Source organism: Hypanus sabinus (assembly GCF_030144855.1).
Source record: "Hypanus sabinus isolate sHypSab1 chromosome X2 unlocalized genomic scaffold, sHypSab1.hap1 SUPER_X2_unloc_12, whole genome shotgun sequence".
NCBI classification, from domain to species: Eukaryota; Metazoa; Chordata; class Chondrichthyes; order Myliobatiformes; family Dasyatidae; genus Hypanus; species Hypanus sabinus.
In genome coordinates, this window is record NW_026778982.1 from 75,001 (window position 1) to 97,163 (window position 22,163).

The 22,163-nt window shown below is 44.2% G+C and overlaps 1 protein-coding gene and 1 long non-coding RNA gene across 3 annotated transcripts; one reads left to right on the top strand and one right to left on the bottom strand.

Moving 5' to 3' along the window:
- Positions 1–2,038: 2,038 nt before the first annotated feature.
- On the bottom strand, positions 2,039–21,945 carry LOC132385728 (probable G-protein coupled receptor 139). 2 transcript variants are annotated; one of them, XM_059957937.1, is made up of 5 exons: positions 21,056–21,945; positions 19,366–19,632; positions 5,361–5,443; positions 4,491–4,635; positions 2,039–3,568 (listed from the first exon to the last, which is right to left on the bottom strand). In XM_059957937.1, the coding sequence occupies exons 2-5, from the start codon at positions 19,454–19,456 to the stop codon at positions 3,159–3,161; spliced, it is 729 nt and encodes a 242-aa protein (XP_059813920.1). In that variant the 5' UTR covers positions 19,457–19,632; positions 21,056–21,945; the 3' UTR covers positions 2,039–3,158. The 2 variants fall into 2 exon arrangements, with proteins under 2 accessions (XP_059813920.1, XP_059813919.1); XM_059957936.1 differs by having other exon boundaries at positions 19,366–21,945.
- Positions 9,056–17,194, top strand: LOC132385729 (uncharacterized). Its single transcript, XR_009509250.1, has 4 exons — positions 9,056–12,499; positions 13,724–13,837; positions 14,014–14,127; positions 14,707–17,194. It is a non-coding gene; the product is annotated as an uncharacterized LOC132385729 (long non-coding RNA).
- Positions 21,946–22,163: the final 218 nt, after the last annotated feature.

The following is a 22,163-nucleotide window of genomic DNA, read 5'->3' on the forward strand; positions in this document are numbered from 1 at the left end:
TTATTTACATAAACCTATGTAACGTTTGTTAATCTCGCATTATATTTTGGAAGAGGGAGGTGATGTATCGTTTTATCAGAGTGGGTTCAGGATGGGTAGAATAACATTAAGTAGAGTTTTATGTTTGGAAGACGATACTGAGACTGTTGAAGTGCTGTTAAATAAAGTTGTAATAGCGGTGTTTTTAATATTGAAAAGGCAGATGGTGTTTACAGAAGGAAGGACTTTTGCTTAAATTATTGACATCAGGAGTGGAGATTGTATCATTTCTGAGTTTATTTTAATTTGGACGGTCTCTGCAAGTAAAGGTAGGAAAGATACATTCTAGTTTCTACGGGATCGAGAATGGCATCCCAAAAGGCAGTATTTGCAACACTTTATTATGTAATATTTTGATTAATGTTATTTTCGCTGAGAGTGTATTGTTAAATTACTATGTACAGTTGAAGGAGCTTTCTGGATTAGAGGTAGAAATTTGAATTTAATTGTACGGAGGCTGCATTTAGCAATTAGTATATTTACACAATAGGCAAATAGCTTTCAGTAGCTAAACACAAGTTATGTGTTTTACAAACAGGACTGATGGACCTGCCATTGATCTGAAATTACATGATCAAACTCTCGGATACGAGTCTGTGCTGAGACACGGAGGCACCATATTAGTAAAATAATTGATAAATGTAAAGGAGCATTAAATATTCTCCGGTATCTATGTTTGTATTCTTGGGGTGCTACAGGAACATCTTTTTTGATCATTTATATTTGTTTAATTGGATCTCTTCTTGATTATGGATCAGCTTCATCTTCTACTTTAAAATGCTTCTGTGTGATTGAGAACACGGGCTTTGAAATGGTGTTGTGGTGCAGTAGATTCGTGTCCTATCAGGCCTCACTGCTTGAAATTGTACAATCACCTTGACAACTGCGGCCGCTGAACTTGATGTTAACATGGATTAATTTGATGGGGCAAGGAAAAGATAATCCTGTTAAAGGCATGTTGGTGGACTGTGGTGACGTCACGGAGAGTGTTTTTGGTTTTGGGTGGCTGAGCTCTTATCACGCTCGAAATATGGGTTTGTTGGTTCATGCAATCTGTCCCCCTGTCGCGTTCTCGGTAACCCCACCCTGTTTTACTAATGACTTCAGCTGATTTTGGGCTGAACAGTTTAATAATGTTTAAGGATGCTGTCATGTTGAGATTCTGTTAGCTCAACAGTATATTCAGGAAAATTATTATGATATGTGAACCATCATCATTAAACAGGTTAATCATTTTAACCATTTTTTGCAGACGGATCGAAAGATAATTTAACTGGGAATGATGGTGGAGCCTTTTTCTCTGACTGAATTAAAGGTAAGGATAGAGAAATGACTTACCGACCATTTATCAGAACATACGGCAAAATTGGTTGCCATCTGTTTTCTGCTTAGAATGGGTGAAGGAAATTTCCCGAGATAAATTTGTAATTCGTTCAGATTCCTTTTCGGTTTGATGAGTCTTAAAACAGGTTACTTCAGTAATAGATGAGAATTATTGTTAGAAACTCATCAAATAACTCATCATTATTTCCTATTCAAAGTATTGGTTTATATGTCGAATTCCTAAGGCTCTCTGCACATAGAGGGGCGGAGGGGAATGAACGGGTTGACTGTTTTTGGTATAAAGGTTGTTGAACTATTCAACTGTCAACTGTCGATAAAGAGCTTCCACCTAGGAAATCTGGGAACCTAGGAACCTATGGGCTTTAGTGTTAATAATTGTGGGCCTATGGAAAGACTGGTGGGATAATGGTCACAAGGGGAGATACAACTGTGTCTAATGGGAAATACCATTACAGAACACATAAAAGTGTTGGATTTATGGGAGAAGGGAAGAAAACAAGAATAGTTTTCCAATTAGCAATACTATACCTCATGTCGTGTTGGTAAACATCACTCTGGGCCGTGTACGTTTTGTCATTATGAAACAGTTGAACACATTTTAATTCAGTGAGAAGCGTATCAGAAAGAAAGAAATCAGATGGAGGCTTCATTACAATCCTCGGGGGTTGTTAGACTTTATTTAAAAGCTCTCTGACGTAATGGGAGTGACTTTAATTTAGTTCATAATATTGTGTTTCATTCCGTACGATCTCTGGGTAAATTACGTTTCGAACGGAAAAACAATAGAAGCGGCCAGGGTTTTATTTCCCAATTCTCCGCACCACACTCCAGTCCAGATGGTGGCGGCATCAGCGCCTTGAAGTGGGAATGTCGACCGTCGTTTGTCCAAATCCCGCCCTATTCCTTCACGTTAGCCAATCGTTCAAGGGACTGCGGAGACTGCTGTGATAATATTGGAATAGCCTATAGCATCGTACTATACGCAGCCGACATGGTGGAACGTCGGACTGCGAGGATGGTCCAAGGGAATGGAAATAGATCCAAATATCCACTGACCAATGGGTTTGTACCTTCCGGAGCAGTTCTTCGATTGACATCTTCCCGATCCAATGAGATACTGACCCTCCCGGAGGGTGCTTTGCCCCACCCCATACACAAACTATGCTGATATCCCATAGCTGCCGGACGATGGGATAATCGGCCTGGGAATAACATCTGGGAAATCAGGTGGTGAACGTGAGGGGCTGGACGCGGACTGGAAACACTGCGGCCGCCTCCGGCTTGTAATCAGGACGCCGCTTTATTGAGGAACTGAAGCACCGAGGTGACCGGATATTTCAACGCGCTGATCACCTGTGCCCTAAATTTTGACTGAGTTACCGCGTAAATAAATGTGTTCGTGCAGCAGCTGAAATTCCTCAGCAAAACACCGGCGTAGGTAAAGATCCATTCAGAGTCATTGAAATTGTATCCTTTTCCTGAGACATAATAATACATGAAATTTACAACCAGAGTCATCCACAGGAGGATGAAGCTGCCGGAGAGGGTGAAGAGTAAAACCACAGACCTCCTCCTGTTCTCCATCTCCGGGTCACTGCGGTTCTCCCCCTTGCTCTGACCCTTCAGCCCCTTACGGACCCGACTGCCCACTAAAATGTGTCTGACTGTCAGAGCGTTGAGCAGCAGGATCATAACGAAAGGGAGGAACGGAGTTAAAACCGTATCGAGCCAATCATATACTACCCACCCGGGGTCAGTGAAAACATTGTCCTTGATCATACAGCATTGTCGATGATCACCTTGGGTTCCCGTGTGAAGTATCGGGGAACGTTTCTTAGACAGGTCAGTACGCCGGTTGTTGTCAGAACCACAGCCGCAGTTTTCCCGGTGCAATATTTCGTTTTCAGCTTCTGGCAGCAAATGGCGACAAAACGATCAACAGTGAAAGTGACGGTGAACCAGACAGAACATTGTGTGGCTGTGAACCTCAATACGCGATAACTCTGCACACAGGGGTGATGTCCAGAAAACTCCACCGGAAGGGTAATACCAACTGATTTTAAAAAAATGATCTCGGTAAAAACGGACAGTAGATCGGCCGCTGCCATGGCCACCAGGTAGCGAGTGGTGCAGGTGGAGAGGCCGCACTTTCCCCGGGACAGGATCACAATCGCCAATAAATTCACTGGAGCGAGAGAGAGAAAGAACAGACACTGGACATTACTGAACACATTCTGCGGAAATTTACAATGGATCGGTTTTCATCTGAAGATCAGGAGTGCTAGGGTTTGTGAACCGTTGCTAATCCAACATCAGACAAGGGTCACACTGTCTCTAACTTGCCCTCTTCAATGTGGAGTTAAGACGCTGTATTCGGACCGAGATTCTTCGTCTGGACTAAGCGGGGCCCCGATTCCCGACGGGTCTCAGAGGGAAAGCAGAAACAAGCTAGTAACCTGAGGCTGAGTTAATGGATTAATTTTACAGCACAGTTCAGTTCGATATCACACGTTAGCAGATCCGTGAACACTGGTTCAGGTGATCAGACCCAATCACTGACCAACAGACAGTAGGATCGGACTATGACAGACTTCGTAACGAGACGTAAAACACATGACCAGGGGTTCTCTCTGATCAATAACTCAGGAACTGGGAACTGCACCATGTAAAACCCTCCGAGGTACAACTTCCCTGGAAGGTGCTGCCCCCAGCACTGGGAAAAATTCCATTTAAACCCACCCTGTCACACCTTTCTATGGAGCTGCCTGGACCCAGCAATGGGACTGCTCTGGAAAAGGCTCCACTGATATCCTCCCCGTCACACCCTCCCGGAGAGCTGCTTGTCCCCAGCACTGGAGAAACTCTGTACAACGTCCCGTTAAAGGCAGGAACAACGTTCGAGTCGGTACCGTGAATGAGAGGAGAGGCAGCGGTTTAGTTCCGCTTGTCGTTAAATATAAAATATCAAAATGTTGAACTGACAGGATAGACACCTCTGACGGAGGTGTACTCAATGATCATCGTTAAAAGCTTGTTAAATGATCAGAAACAGCATCACACCAGTAAACACTCAGAGATACCGAACATGAATTGCTCTGCTCACTCACCAGGAACTCCAATGACGGCAATCAACACGAACAGTATTTTCTGCACACTCAGGTACCTATGGACAATTGAGGACATTGTATCTGCCCAGTAATCCGTCTGTGCCACAGGTGATCTCTCGGAATGACATGTCGAGGCAGCACTTGCCTGGGGTTTTTAAAACCATTTAGCGACTCCACAGGGACAGATTTCGACAGATTTAGAAATAAACATGTTGTAATTATTTACAAACCATTTACGTCAGACACGTGAAATCCCCGCGGTGACAGAATGTGATTAAATTAAAGATTTAATATTTAGATAGGTTGTTTTACGCAGAGAGTGGTGAGAGAGTGGAATAGGTTACCGGCGACGGTGGTGGAGGCGGAAACGATAGGGTCTCATAAAATTGTTCTGCTTGCGTCATAGAGCTTAGAAGAATAGAGGACTATGTGTATCCCTAGGTAGTTTCTTTGATAAGGACATGTTCGGCACAGCTTTGTGGTCCGAAGTGCCTGTATTGTGCTCTAGGGTTTTCTATGTTTCTTTTCCATGTTCTCTGGACGGTGAAGACAGTGTAGTTGTGTGTGAGTGTGTGTGTGTGAGTGTGTGTGTGTGTGTGTGTGTGTGTGTGTGTGTGCGTGCGTGTGTGTGTGTGTGTGTGTGTGTGTGTGTGTGTGTGTGTGTGTGTGTGTGTGTCTATCTACCTGTGTGAATGTGGGTGTCCGTGTCTGTTTGCTCCTCAACAACATTAAAATCCCTGGCTCTGATCACCACACTTTGTGTGGTTATGTGTTACTGTGCTTCTGACGCTATGTGTGGGTAACCCATTGTCTCCGCCTGACCCTGCCTGAATGAACATTTGTCCGTAGACTTCGAGATCACTTTATAACCTTGTTTCGGTCCCTTCGCATCTGTGTCCGCAAACTGCGCATGCTCTGGAACTCTGATTTCAAACACTTCACAAAATGGCTGCCTGAACCATTAAAAAAAAGCAGAGGTAAAAATTCAAATTAATTTCATGATCAATATATGAACAAATGAGACAATCTTGAGAATCGGTACGGCTCCAACTCAGCAGACACCCCCACATGCACATTGGATTATCCCAGAGCAAGTATCATTTCAAATAGTTCACAGAACGGCTGCGTCCGCTTGAGTTAACAGCAAGAAGTAATTTCATTCCAAACTGCATTTATTATTGAAGTAACAATGATTAATATAACTAATACAACTGCGTAGGGAGTTCCGGGAGTTAGGTGCGAAGCTGAAGAGCATGGCCTCCAGGGTAACAATCTCAGGATTGCTACCTGTGCCACGTGCGAGTGAGGCAAGGAACAGAAGGATTATACAGATGAATACGTTACTGAAAGGATGGTGCAGGAGGGAGGGCTTCAGGTTTTTATGATAATTGGGCTTTGTTCCAGGGAAGGCGGGATCAGTTCCGAAGGGAAGGTTTACACCTGAACTGGAGCGGTACTAACATTCTTGCAGGGAAGTTTGCTAGTGCTTCTTGGGGGGGGGGGGTTAAACTAAATTTGCAGGTGGCGGGGATCCAGAATGTGAGACAGGATAGCGAGATGAAGAATAAAGGACAGGTGGGGACTACACGGTTCCGGAATATTAAGTGAATAGTAGAGAAAGGTGAGGCGGAATAAGTGTTAAGGAGGACACATGTACAGAGGGATGGTCTAACGGAACATGGAGTTAAATGTGCAGAAAGAATAAGTAAATTTAGGAAGGACAACAAAATTCTAGGGGCGTATAGCCCGATGGGAGTTCGGGGAGCTGGGTTAAACACAATAGGCAGCGATTCAAACTGAGAGAGGAGAAATGGGGTAAAAATTCTATATCTGAATGCATAAAGTGTCAGAAATAAGGCGGATGAGCTTGAAGCCCAGGTGCGAATGGGTAACTATGATGTTGTTGGAATAACGGAGACATGACTGCAGGGAGATCAGACCTGGGAAATGAATGTACAAGGGTATACGTGCTGTCGTAGGGACAGAAATGTGGGCGGAGGGGGTGGGGTGGCCCTGTTGGTGAGGAATGAGATTCAGTCCTTTGCAAGGGGGGACATAGAATGAGGAGAAGTGGAGACTGTGTGGATAGAACTGAGGAAAAGTAAGGGCAAAAGGACCCTAATGGGTGTTGTCTACAGTCCACCAAACAGTAGCATGGATATTGGGTGCAAGTTGAATAGGGAGTTAACATTGGCATGTGGCAAAGGTAATGTCGCAGTAGTTATGGGGGATTTCAAGATGCAGGTGAACTGGTAGAATCAGGTTGGTGCTGAACCCCAGGATAGGGAGTTTGTACAGTGCCTATAGGATGCATTCTTGGAACAGCTTGTACGAGAGCCGACCAGGGACAAGGCTATTCTGGATTTAGTGTTATGTAATGAACAGGATTTGAGAAGCGATCTTGAAGTAAAGGAGCCATGAGGAGGTAGTGACCATAATATAAGTTTTTAATTTGAGAACGATAAGGGCAGCTTGCAAGTGTCTGTGTTGCAGTTGAACAAAGAAGACTATGGAGACATGAGGGAGGAGCTGGCCAAAGTTAACTGCACGGATATCCTAGCAGAAAAGACAGTGGAGCAGCAATGGCAGGTATTCTTGGGAATAATGCACAAGGTGCAAAATCAGTTCATCCCCCGGAGAAGGAAAGATTCAAAGGGGGGAAAGGGGCCACAGTGCTTGACAATGGACGTCAGAGATTGCATAGCATTAAAAAAGGAAGTATGACAGAGCTAAGGTGAGTGGGAGGACAGATGATTGGGACCTTTTTAATGAACAACAGAACTTAACTAAAAAGGCAATACGGGGAGAAAAAATGAGGTACGAACACAAGCTAGCCATGAATATAAAGGAGGATAGCAAAAGCTTTTTTAGGTATGTGAAGAGAAAGAAGATAGTTATGAACAATGTTGGGCCCTTGAAGAATGAATTGGGTGAAATTGTTATGGGAAACAGAGAAATAGTAGATGAATTTAATAAGTACTTTAGATCTGTCTTCACTAAGGAAGACACAAGCAATCTCCCAGATGTATGGATGGGCCAAGGACATAGAGTAACTGAGGAAATGAAACAGATTGACATTAGGAAGGTAACGGTGATGAGTAGACTGATGGGACTGAAGGCTGACAAATCCCCAGGTCCAGATGGTCTGCATCCTAGGGTACTAAAGGAGGTGGCCCTGGAAATTGCGGATGCATTTGTAATCATTTTCCAATGTTCCTTAGATTCAGGATCAGTTCCTGAGCATTGGAGAATGGCTAATGTTATCCCACTTTTTAAGAAAGGAGGGAGGGAGAAATAATCACACATCTCTATTGTCTGATATTCCGGTGTTCATGTGTTCTGCTGCTGTCTTCCATGTTGAAGACTAACGCAAAATAACATTGACTTGATCTGCTATTTTTTGTTCAGCTTTGCTCCCTCTCCAGCATCATTTTACAGTTGTCTGGTATCCACTTTACCTCTCTTGTACGTTTTGTGAGGAATATCTGAAAAAAGGGATTTCTGGTTTCCTCTTTCATGTTACTGCCTAGATTACCCTGATATTATATCATCGTCTCTGTTCTCACTGCTCTGTTTTCTTTGCATTCCGCATTGAGATGGGGGAGAGCGTCATGACGCGGCAGGGCCAGAACCAGAGGCGTGGAATGACCTGGGATTCAGGAGGTTGAAGTACGAGGGCAGACTGAAAATGTCAGGGTGTGGGGGCTGGAGGACAGGACAGGTAAGTTCAGATCACAGCACTGCGGGGTTTACTTGTCTCTGCGCTGGTCTGCAATAAACGGGCTCCTGAATCGGCTACAGTGATGCCTGGTTCGGTGGCTTTTAACTCACTATCGAGAACTTCAGTTCAATATGTTATGTGCTGACTTTTGTTGTCTACAAGATCTGTTTCTTTTTTCTGCACATCGGGTGTTTGACGGTCTTCTTTCTTTAATAAGTTCTATGTGATTTCTTTGTTTTGTGGCTGCCGGTATGGAGACGAGTCTCAAGGTTGTATGCAGTATATATACATTGATAATAAGTGTACTTTGAACTTCTGAACGTCGATACTGTCGAGTTATAAAAGCTTTCCATTCCTCGAGCTTTCTACAAATAGTTGCTATATTCTATGCCCCTTCTTTTGTTTTGCCTCATCCTCCCTTTAAAATACTTCTTCTTCGGGTTGTATCTATCCTGCGCCTTCTGAATTTCTTGCAGAAGGCGTAGCATTGACGCAGAGGTACAGCGGTACCTAAAGGTGTTGAGACAGGTAAATAGAATGAAGGCATCCAGTGGGATACCTGTCGATATTAGGAAAGTACTGAACAGAACTCTTGGAAGGACTTCTTAAAACATGAATTGTTTGAAAAGCTTGAAAAGTGTAAACTTCTGGTGTCATGTTTAATTGCTCTGGAGATTCATCAGAATGTATGGGGTGGGCTGAGGTAAAAGGAGAGACCGCATTGGTGGGAACAATGTTCTCCTGGAGCATCCAACGTTGAGAGGTGATCTTAAAGAAGACAAGGAACAGGAGGTGCATCGATAATATAAATGTAGACCGCCTTTTCAAGCACAAGGGGACTCAAGGGGATAGATTTTACGTAAGAGAAGAAAGACTAAAAGGGTCATTTTATCCACAGACAATGATGGGGATGTGGAAGGAGCGACTATAGAAAGTGGTATGGTTGAGTTCAGCTAGAGGGTTTAAAGGATATCTTTACAGGCTAATGGATAGTACCTGATCGCAGGGTTATGGGCTAGACGCAGGCAAATGGAGCGAATTCAAGTGGGCATGGACCATCTGGAAGGAACCACACTTTCTGTTCATTGGTACTCTGTGATTCCAGACAGAGGCCTGAATAACAAGGAGAGTTTTAAGAAGAGTGTGAGGTTTAGAGGGGATCTGAGGAATAATTGCCTCATAAGGTTACCATCAGGAACATAATGACGGAGGACATGTTGCAGGCAGGTATGTAAAAACCATCTCTTTGAACATTTGAATCACCAAAGCAGAGAAGGCAATAGACCAAACGCTGAATTGGAGAAGGCAGATAACTGGGATATAATAATGAGCTGAAATCCCTGTTTCACTACTTATATGCCGGTTTCTTAGCTCTTACACAGGCCTTTTAATCATAGTTAAAGTCTGTAAAGTTTTATGAGCTTTTTTTTCATTTCGACGCCTTGTGCAGGTGCCGGTGGGCAAGTTATACACGGGTTTCTGAGATAGAGATTGGGATCCCGCAAGACAGTATTTCTTATTTCTTATTATAATTAATACTATTTTCTCTAAGATAGGTACAGGGGTGGGGAAATCACTACTTAGATGATGGAGTTTTATGGATTGGAGTTAGAAATGTCAATTTAACTGTATATAGGATGCCATTAGCAATTAATCAGTTGGCTAATCGATGGGACTTAAGCTCTCAGTGGCAAAAAAATAAAGTCGAGTGTTTTATAAACAGGATTAATAGAAGACGTGTCAGTGGTGAGAAGTGGCAGGTGGATGCACAATGAGCTGACATGGAAGCACCGTATCAGTAAACTAATTGATAAATATAAAGGAGCAATAAATATTCTCGGTGTCTCTGTGGATATTCTTCGGGTGCGACATGAAAATCTCTGCTGACCATTTACATTTGTTTCATTAGATCATGTCTTGATTCTGTGGTACATGGATCAGCTTCATCTCCAACTTTCAAATGTTTGGCTGTGATACAAGCACAGGCTTTAAGATTCTGTTGTGGTGCAGTAAGGCCGTCTCCTGTTTCAGGTTTACTGATTGATTTTGCGGAGATTGACTTTAATGTCAATGTACTGGATTAATTTGAAGGAGCAAATAAATGATCATCCTGTTGGAGGTGTGTCGGAGGACAGTTGGGAACATCACAAGAAGAGTGTTATAGTTTTGTGTGCTTGGGTTCTTCTTACACTGGGAATGTGGGTTCGTTGAATTATGCAATATGTTCCACTGTGGCATTCCCGGTAACCCCAACTTGTTTGTTTTTTAATGCCTTTATTGATTTTGGGGCACCCGATTTAATAAAGTCTCAGGATTTTGTTATGCCTGAGAATCTGTTAGTTCATTGGTATATTAAGGAAATTTATTGTGATATGTTAACCATTTTACAGAAGGATCAAAATATAATTTAACTGGACTGTTGGTGTGGCTGTTTTTGTGCCCAGATTACAGGTAACGATAAAGAAACAAGATTGACCGATTTCTGGAGAACAACATTCTCGATGTCCACAGGGAACAGGGAGAACCCAAAGGGTTCGATGGCGTGGTCCGGTGTCTCCTCCATCAACCAGGGATCCACAAAGCACAAAACGTTACTTTATTTTGTTTCCCGCAGGTGAGAGATTCTGGCTGTCAGTTCACACAGCTTGTTCTAATCACGCTGGGAATATGGGTTTGTTGGATTATGCAATGTGTCCCACTGTCGCGTTCTTGGTAACCCCACATACTTTTTCTCAAACTTTTAGTTTATTTTAGGTTACACAACTTAATGAGGGCTCAGGATACTGTTCTGCTTGACAATCTTAGTTCGGCAGTATATTGTGGAAAATTATTATGATATGTTAAACATTGCTGCAGAAGAATCAAAAGATAACTTAACCGGGATGATGGTGTGGCCGTTTTTTGTTCATGAATTACAAGTAACGATAAAGAAACAATTTACCAACCATTTATCAGTATATATAGTAGAATTTGTTTCCATCATTTGAGGCTTTTGTTCATGTAAGTTGCCATTTGTTCAGATGCCTGTTCGGTTTTGATGAGTCTTAAAACAGGTAGTTCTTGCAGTAGGACAGATTTACTGTTGGAATCTAATCAAACATTATTTCAGACGCAGAGTATTGGTTTATATTTCCACTTTTTATGGGTCCCTGCACACTGCGGATCAGTAACAAAAGCTGTTAAAATTCCAAATAGCACATCAGAAATTGAGGGGTTGTTGGATTAATAATTAAATCAAGATTGGTGGGATAAAGGGCATCAATGGAGACACCTTTACAGAATACATACTTGTTTATGGAAGTTTGTGGATGACACAAGAAGGTAAGGAATTACATTGACACGCCTTAGAATTTGACACACTATGCTTAATTACTGTATGCCTTTGTTCGTGTTGGGAAGCATCATTCTGGGTATGTAGATCTCATTTTAAAAATGTCAATAATTTTAATTTAACTCACTCTATCGTGTTTTGTTACGTACAATCTATAGGACTTTTCGGGGGGTAACTTAGGTTTCATTTGAAAAAGGAAGCAGTGAGGGTTTTCTGTCCCAATTCTCTACACCACACTCCAGTCCAGTTCGTGTCCGGAATGCAGCTTTAAATTGGAGTGTCCGCCGTTGTTTATACAAACCCCGCCCTCGTTCTCCACGTCAGCCAATTATTCAAAGAGAAGGCGGAGACTGGTGATTGACAATGGATTAGCCAACCAGCATCCGGCTAGACCGTCGTCATCAAAGTGGTCCTGACGAAGGGTCTCGCACTGAAATGTTGCTTCCCGACTTGCTGAGTTCCTCCATCTTGTTTGTACGTGTCGACTAGATCTCCGCCACTTTCTGGCAACGTCGGGCTGCGAGTTCGGTGGGCGGGAACGGGAATTGATGGGCATATCTGCAGACCAATGGTCGAGCGGTATTCACGAGTAATTCTGTGACTGCCATTTGACAGATCCAATGAGATACCGAGTTTCCAGGCTGGTGTTCTGCCGCGTCCCACACACACACACTCGTATCCTCCCGCAACTGCCGGTCGGTGGGACAATCCGCCCGGGAATAAACATAGAAACCTCCGGCACAAAACAGGAGGTTGCTGTGCCGAACATGTCCTCACCTTGGAAACACCTGGGAGATGAGGCGGTGAATGTGAGGAGCTGGAGCCCGGACCGGAGACACTGCGGCCGCCTCTGCCGTGTGCTCAGGACGCGGCTTTATTAATGAACTGAAGCCCCGAGGTGACCGGATATTTCACCGGCTCATCACCTGATAACGTCTGACCGGCGCAATGCCCACGGTGAGAGATTGTGATTACATTAATGAGTTAATATTTAGACCATATGTGGTCTGTCCGAACAAAGGTGACTGATCAATTGAATATGCTGCCACTGTAAATCTGCTTTGAGACTCTTCACAGCTCCAAATTAACAGACTCTCCCACATGCACATTAGATGCACCCAGAGCAAGAATCATTCATTTCAACCGGTTCTCAAAATATCTGCCTCCAACTTGAAAAAAAATGGCAAGAACAGAGGTCGAAGTTAAGGTTGCATTTATTATTAAACAATATGCCAATGAAACAACCTCGAGATTCAAAACACATCAAAATCCAACGGGATTCCCATATCTGCAAATCTGTGTGCACTGCCACATCTGTGCACTTCCGCAAACCCCAACTCAGGGTCCGTCCCCCCCCCCCCAATCAGTGTGCATCGACAAATCCATGCTGATCCCAAACCTGCCGGCACCCCGAAATCCACGCACATACACATATCTGTGCGCACCCGAAAATCGCTGACTTCCCACATGCACATTAGATGATCATAGAGCAAGAATGATTTCAAACACTTCTCAAAACAGCTGCCTCCACCTCAAACCTAATGGCAAGAACAAAGTTGAAATTTCAAAGTGCATTTGTTCTTGAAGTTTCTATAACTGATAAGGCCTTAAGATTCATTACACCCCTAAATCGAAGGATTCCCCAAATCCGTGTGCAACCCCAAATCCGCTGAGACACCCAAATCTGTGCACAGCCCTAAATACTCCCAAATCCCCGTACACCCTCAAATGCCCAGAGCAGTGTGCACCCCCAAATTCACCGACACTCCAAAATCCATATTCACCAACATGCCCTGAAACCTTCGTACATTTGCAAATCAAAGTGCAGACCCATGTCCATGTGAACCCCCAAACCCGCTGACATCCCCACAAGCACACCAGATTATCCCAGAGCAAGAATCATTTCAAACAGTTCACAAAATAGCTGCCTCCATCTTAAAACGTTGAAAATGCAAACTGCATTCATTTTTAAAGTATTTCTGTATGTCTGAATCTCTGTGTGTTCATATGTGTCCGTCTATGTGTCTGTCTGTCTCTTTGTGCGTCTGTGTGTGTTTGTGTCAGAGACCAGTTCGCAGACGGCGCTCGGTCTTTGTCGTGACGGCGTAGCTACTGAGAACACACGGCTATCCCATCTACTCCACTTTCCCTCCCACCCCCCCCCCCCCGCCTATTTTGTAGCACACAAAAAGGGAACAAACTGGCCTCTCCCGGAAACCACACCCCTTCGTCTTCTGAGAGAACATTGCTGCTTTCCAAACAATGAAGAATTACACAACATCTATAATTCACTGTGTAAGTCAACCGTCATCACAGTGCGGGGTGGGGGATGTGGGGACGGGGGGGGGGGGTGGTGAGGAAACAGGCGACAGAAAAGGGGGAGGGGAGTGTGGAGGAAAGAGATTGAGGCTATATATATTTAGTCTCTCTCTCTCTCTCCTCCACACTCCCCTCCCCCGCCTCTTCTGTAGCACACAAAAAGGGAACAAACTGGCCTCTCCCGGAAACCACACCCCTTCGTCTTCTGAGAGAACATTGCTGCTTTCCAAACAATGAAGAATTACACAACATCTATAATTCACTGTGTAAGTCAACCGTCATCACAGTGCGGGGTGGGGGATGTGGGGACGGTGGGGGGGGGGGGTGAGGAAACAGGCGACAGAAAAGGGGGAAGATTACGGAGGAATGTGTGGAGGAAAGAGTGGGGCAGTGTGGATGAGAATGGATGAAGAGAGGAGGACAGGGAGAAAGAGATTGAGGCTATATATATTTAGTCTCTCCCTCTCTCCTCCACACTCCCCTCCCCCGCCTCTTCTGTAGCACACGAAAAGGGAACAAACTGGCCTCTCCCGGAAACCACACCCCTTCGTCTTCTGAGAGAACATTGCTGCTTTCCAAACAACGAAGAATTACACAACATTTATAATTCACTGTGCGAGTCAACCGTCATCACAGTGCGGGTTGGTGGATGTGCGGATGGGTGTGTGGCGGGGAAACGGGTGACAGAAAAGGGGGAAGATTACGGAGGAATGTGTGGAGGAAACAGTGGGGCAGTGTGGCTGAGAATGGATGAAGAGAGGAGGACAGGGAGAAAGAGATTGAGGCTATATATATTTAGTCTCTCCCTCTCTCCTCCACACTCCCCTCCCCCGCCTCTTCTGTAGCACACAAAAAGGGAACAAACTGGCCTCTCCCGGAAACCACACCCCTTCGTCTTCTGAGAAAACATTGTCACTGTCCAAACAACGAAGAATTGCACAACATCAGACAATTCACTGTGCGAGTCAATCGTCATCACAGTGCGGGGTGGGGGACGTGGGGACGGGTGGGTGCTCGGGAAAACGAGCTGCAGTAAAGGAGGAATTGGGGTGAGGGTGAGAGGTAGGGGAAGCGTTCGGTAGAAAGGGTGAAAGAGATTATAAGGGGAGAAGAAGGGGAGTGAGTGAATGAGTGGGTAGGGTAGGGAGGAATGTGCTGAGAACAAGGGTGTGTCAGTGGGGAAGGGAACAGATGAAGAGAGGAGAGAGAGAGTGTGTGTGGAAGAGAAGGAAATAGGTGAGGTGGGAGGAGGAAGAGAGAATGAGGGAGTGGGAGACAAGAGATGGAGAGAAAGAGACAGTGAGGAAATGGGGAAGCAGAGGTGGCAAAAGTGGGAAGGGGTGAAAATGGGGGCAGGAAAGTGGGGAGAGTTTGAGCCAAAGAGGAGGAAAAAGATATTTTACAACTTTACAATCCCTGGCTCTGATTGCCACACTTTGACCATGGATGTCCAGTATCAATTTACTTTTGTCCCCAGCAGGAAATCCTGAAAGCACATCGTTTGCTTCCCGACAACAGCCCCCACCAATTCCCTTTCATCGACACTTTAAATGGAGTCAGAGAGCACTTTTACAAACAAACAAACACTTTTTCCCACTTAGTCCGTACCGAATTATTATTTTGCCGAGTCCCATAACCGCAGCTGGACCATCGCACTCAATACCCCTGATCCAAACTTTTCTACAATGAAATCCATAACTTCTACTGGCAGCTGTTCCTCATCCTCACCACCCTCTGAGTTAAGGAGATCCCACTCAGGTTCCTCTTAAATATTTCACCTTTCACCCTTAAACTGCAACTTCCAGTTCCCATCTCACCCAACCTCAGAGGAAAAATCCTGCCTCCATTTACCCTGTGAACAACACTCATAACGTTATATAAATCTGCAAAATCCCCCTTCATTTTCCAAAACTAAAGGCAATAAAGTCCTTACCTTTTACTAAAGCTCAAGTCCTCAAGTCCCAGCAAACGTATTGTAAATTTCTCTGCACTCTTTGTATTTTGTTGATAATTTTCCTTCAGGCCGGTAACAAAAACTACACACAATACTCCAGATTAGGCCTGACCAACGTCTTATACAACTTCAACATAACATCTCATCTCCTGTAGTCAGTACTTTGATTTATGAAGTCCAATGTGCCAAAAGCTCTCATTTCGACTCTATCTACCTGTGACGCCACTTTCAAGTCATTATGTATCTGTGTTCCCAGATCCCTCTCTTCTACCGACTCCTCAGGACCCGACTGCTCACCGTGTCTTCATGCACCCGAAATCAATGCACACCGCAAATCCAGTCCTTTGAATATGAAACAATGTTTGATGAGTTTCCAGCAGTAAATCTGACCTACTGCGAGAATGACCTGTTTTAAGACTCTTGAAAACCGAAAGGGAATCTGAACAAATTACAACTTTGCATGGAAAAAATTCCTCACCCACTGTAAGCACGAATTGATGACAAGCGATTCTGTTGTAAATCCTGATAAATAGCTTGTAGGTCGTTTCTTTATCGTTACCAATAATTCACGCATAAGACAGCAACATCTACAATCCCAGTGAAATTATATTTTGATCCTCTGGAAAATGGTTAAACTTTGGCAATAATTTCCTTAATGTACACTGAACCAACAAATTCTCAGACTTCATTAAATCGTGTATTCTATAATCAAATAAAGGCATTGACAGAAACAAGGTGGGGTTACCAAGAACACGACAGTGGGATGTTTTGCATAACCCAACAAGCACATATTTCAAGCATGATAAGAACCCAGGCAACGAAAACTAAAAACAAACTAACCTGTCAAGCCAAACGACAAAATAATCCTGCACAGGAATAAAACTTAAAATGTGCAGGTTTCCTGAACAGATATAACATCGGAAGAATCTGACAAACCAGAAATAAACTGCTGAAAGTGTTGACCATGTAAAATCAGGCTTCTTGCATTTCACTTCAATATTTCAATCCCATTACATATCTTCACAAGTAGACTGGGATGCAGAAACCCCCACAACTCAGAGCTTCATTTACAGCTTCCCACAGAACACCAGTTACACCAAGATACCTTTCTGCAGCTTTCACAACAATTTTAATTTCCTCAGTAGGGTGAGATGCCTTAGCAGTACAATTCACCACATTAGTCATAAACATCACAAACTTCATTTTATCAAGCAGTGAGGTGTCTTTCATGAGAGAACTGTGATGACGACATATATCCACTGACGTCACAGTCTGTTCTCTGAGTGGGATCACTTTATCCAGTTTACCTGCTCTGCTTGCTGTACTTGCCCTTGAACAGGCCCTTCTGCTCACTGTGTTGTTCTGAACCAATTGACCTGGTCACTTAACGCAAATCTTTTTTAAACATTCTGAGTCAAGTTTTTAACATCATTGTCTTTTCTAATTGTTTTTTTTCCCAACAGCAGCTATGCAGAGAAAAGACAAAATTACACTAAATCGCAAAATACCTCAATACTGCAAAAAGTTCCAATGAGGATGTGTTCCCCCTTTCTCCTGAAGTGCATGCCCACTGGCATTGGACATTTCCTCCTTAGAGAAAAAATCCCGGCTGTCCACTCTGTCTGTGTCTCTCACATTCCTGTAAACGTCTGTCAGACCTCCTGCAGCCTCTGCCACTCCGGAGAAAATTCCCCGAGATTGTCCGGTCTCACTTTATCCAAGCAGCATCCTGTTAAGCCTCTCCCTCTCACCATCCAAAACCTCCGCATTATTCCTGTCTTCAAATGCAATTCTCCAGATGTGGATAAACTAGAGATTTATACAACTGCAACATAACTGCCTGACAATGGAACCACTATCTGGGAGTTATGATCTCGGATTCCAAGATCCCCCTGTAGATCAACACAGTCCAATCTCGCCCCATGAATATAACAGCAACGAGATAATGCTGAGGCTTTATAAGACTCTAGTCAGGCCACACTTGCAGTATTGTCAACAGTGTTGGGCCCCACATCTCAGACATGATGTGTTGGACAGAGTCCAGAGGAAGTTCAGAAAGATGATTAAGGGAATGAAGGGGTTAAAATATGAGGAGCACTTGGCAGCTTTGACCCTGTGCTCACTGGAACTCAGAAAAATGCGGGGCATCTCATTGAAACCTACCGAATGTTGAAAGGACTGGATAAGGTGGATGTGGAGAAGGTATTTCCTGTGGTGGGGCACAGCCACAAAGTTAAGGGGCCACCTTTTCAAACAGAGGTAAGCAGCTTATTTTTTTAATTAGCCAAGAGTATTGGATCTGTGGAATGCTCTGCCACAGACTGCGGTGGAGACCGAGTGTGTGGGTATATTCAAGGTGGAAGTTGATCGTTTCCTGATTGGTCAGGGGATCAAAGGATATGGCGGGAGGTCAAATATCTGGAATTGAGTGCGATCTGGGATCAGTCATGATGGAAAGGTGGCTGACTCAATGGGCTGAATGGCCTAACTCTGTTCCTATGCCTTATGGACTTATGAACAGAAGCCCCCTCAATCATGATGAATCTCCTCTGCACTCTTCCAGCACAAAACAACCTTTGTACGGAGTGCTAAGCGGAACTGAATGCAACTTTTCAAGAACGTTATCATGTCAGGCAGCATCTGTTGAGGGGATTAGAGTCGATGGTTGGGACAGAACCCGTCACTTACGGCACTAACACAGGCCTTTCGGCCCAACCTTTTCATGCTGTCCTCCTGTCCATTTAAACTAATCCCTCTGCCTGTCTTTGACACAGAACACAGAAATCTACAGCACATTACAGGCTCTTCAGCCCACAATGTTGTACCGACCATGTAACCTACTCTAGAGGCTGCCTAGGATTTCCCGATCATATAGCCCTCTGTGTTTCTAACCTCCATGACGCTATCTAAGAGTCTATTAAAATATCCTGTTGTATCCACCTCCACCATCGCTGCCGGCAGTGCATTCCACGCACCCACCACTCTGTGTGTAAGAAACTTACCCCTGACATTCCCTCAGTACCGACTTCTAAGCAGCTAAAACTACGTCCCCACGTGTTAGGCACTTCAAGCCTTGGAAAATGCCTCTGGCTATCCACATGGTCAAAGCCTCTCATCATCTTATACACCTATATTAGGTCACCTCTCATCCTCCGTCGCTCCAAGGAGGAAAGGCTAAGTTCACTCAATCTATTCTCATAAGGCATGCTCTCCAATCCAAGAGCAACATCCTTGTAAATCTACTCTACACTCTCTATAGTACCCACATCCTTCCTTTAGTGAGGCCACCAGAACTGAACACAGGACTCCCAAGTGGGGTCCAACTAACCCCATAGCCCTGCCGTGTTGGGGTACAATTACTTATGTACAGGTTTGGAGAAATATAGCTTCAACATCACCTCACAGCTCTTGAACTCAATCCCACGGTTGATGAAGGGCATCACACCAGACCCCTTCCTAACAACACTGCCAACCTCCACAGCAGCTTTGAGTGTCGCATGGACATGGACCCCAAGATCTCTCTGACCGTCCACACTGCCAAGAGTCTTACCATTAATATTATATTCTTTGTTCAAATTTGACCTGCAGAAATGAACCTCTTTATCTGTGTTGAACTCCATCTGCGCTTCCCAGTTCTGCATCCAAGGCAAGGAAATAGATTGCTGAGCCTCTGGCGAAGATCATTATGTCCTCATTGTCCACGGAAATTGTACCGGAGTATTGGAGGGAGGCGAATGTTGTCCCCTTGTTCAAAAAGGGTAGTAGGGATAGTCCCGATAATTATAGACCATTGAGCCTTACATCTGTGGTGGGAAAGCTGTTGGAAAAGATTCAGAAAGATAGGATTTATTGGCATTTAAAGAATCATGGTCTGATCAGTGACAGTCAGCATGGCTTTCTGAAGGACAGATCGTGTCTAAAAAGCCTGATGGAGTTCTTTTAAGAGGTGACCAGGCATATAGATGAGGGTAGTGCAGTGGATGTGATCTACATGGATTTTAGTAATGCATTTGATTAAGTTACACACGGTAGGCTTATTCATAAAGTCAGGAGGAATGGGAACCAGGGATGTTTGACCAGGTGGATTCAGAATTGGCTTGCCTGCAGAAAGCAGAGAGTTCTGGTGGAGGGAGTACATTTGGATTGGAGGGTTGTGACTAGTGGTATCCCACAAGGGTCAGTTCTGGGACCCCTACTTTTTGTGATTTTTATTAACGACCTGGTTGTGGGGGTAGAAGAATGGATTGGCAAGTTTGCAGAAGACACAAAGATTGGTGGTGTTGTGGATAATGAAGAGGATTGTCAAAGATTGCTGAGAGACATTGATAGGATGCAGGAGTGGGCTGAGAATTGGCAGATGGAGCTCGACCCAGAGAAGTGTGAGGTGGTACACTTGGGAAGGACAAACTCCAAGGCAGAGTACAAAGTAAATGGCAGGATACTTCGCAGTGCAGCGGAGCAGAGGGATCTGGGGCTACATGTACACAGATCCCTGAAAGTTGCCTCACAGGTAGACAGAGTAGTTAAGAAATCTTATGCGTTGTTAGCTTTCATAACTCGAGGGATAGAGTTTACGAGTTGCGATGTAATGATGCAGCTCTATAAAACTCTGGTTGGGCCACAGGGAGTACTCTGTCCAGTTCTGGTCACCTCACTATAAGAAGGATGTGGAAGCACTGGAAAGGGTACAGAGGAGACTTACCAGAATGCTGCTTGGTTTAGAGAGTATGGATTATGATCAGAGATTAAGGGAGCTAGGGCTTTACTCTCTGGAGAGAAGGAGGATGAGAGGAGAAATGATAGAGGTATAGTTGATATTAAGGGGAATAGATAGAGTGGACAGCCAGCGCCTCTTCCCCAGGGCACCACTGCTCAATACAAGAGGACATGGCTTTCAGGTAAGGGGAGGAAATTCAAGGAGGATATGAGAGCATGATTTTATACTCAGAGAGTGGTTGGTGCGTGGAATGCACTGCCCGAGTCACTGGTGGAGGCAGATACACTGGTGAAGTTTAAGAGACTACTAGACAGATATATGGAGGAATTTAAGATTAGGGAGGCAGAGTTTAAGGGTCGGCACAACATTGTGGGCCGAAGGGCCTGTACTGTGCTGTATTATTCTGTTTTCTATCTATTTCTCGCTGGAATCTCTCTTTTAGTTTAATTGTTTATTGAAGGCACGACGCAGTACAGAAAACGTAATGCATTACATTTTCCTCCATTTTGCTTTGATACCTTACCCCAAAACACCACCACAACGTCATCAGTGGGAGTTGTGGTCATTGTCCTCGCTCGCTCCCTGTCAAAGCATGTTTCGTCAGCCACCACCGACGTCACCGAAACAGACCCACCGAGGCGCGAAGGAGAATCACACCCGTCCTTGTGGGCGCCGAGGCCGGCGACACCGACAGAAGCGACTCGCTGATCTCCGGCATGGCGATGGAGCGGAAGAGGAGGGGCTGGTCATGGGCCGATTTCCTTCAGCCTATCGCAGCTCAAACTTAATACTAACCCCTGCTGTCATTGGCTGCAGTGCCTGTCGCTCAAGTGGGAACTCAGAGGGTGATTAGTTTATGTGAACGTCAGTCAGCCTTCCAGTCTTTATGAGTTTGGATTTGGATTTATAACGGGACAGGAAGCAAATTGGGAGAAATGTGAGTTTTTATGTGATGGTGCATCAGTCTCCGAGCGACATTATCAACAATAAAAGGGCAAAGGCCGTGGTGAGGAAGTAGGTGATTTACTGGAGGTTATATGGAGATAATATTGGAAGGGATATCAAACTTGGAATTGTTTGGGATATGATTTAGAAAATGGGGGGATTTGTGGGGATCATAATATTCCAGTGTTGATTATTGAGGGCAAAATGATTGTTACTGAAACAGGGAAGGTTGTGTTACTGGCTGGGTCATTTGCTGAGATTCATAATCAGGATAATTTAAGTGAAGAAATTAAACAATGTAGGGATATGTTTTTCAGTGAATACTCTGATGTGCTGGAAGTCAGCTGCAGCAATGATAGTATCACTGATGGAGAGATTTCTTTGTATGAATTTAAGAAGTGTATTAATAATGCAGGTCTGCTGTCTCCAGGAAAGAGTGATATTTGAAATTGTAATTGTATATAATTTGCATTTGTAAAATATTAAATATTTGAATTGTGCATCTACGTTCCTCATGGAAAATGGAAATAGTAGTGCCTGAAAACCTGGCAGATCCCCATTTGATCCTTCTAGTTAAGGGCCTATATCGTAAAAGTCTCATTTATGTAACCTTATGGAATGTATAGTAATCAAGCGCTTGAGTTATATTTTGGAAAGAGTGGTGATAAAGTGTTTTATTGGAGTGG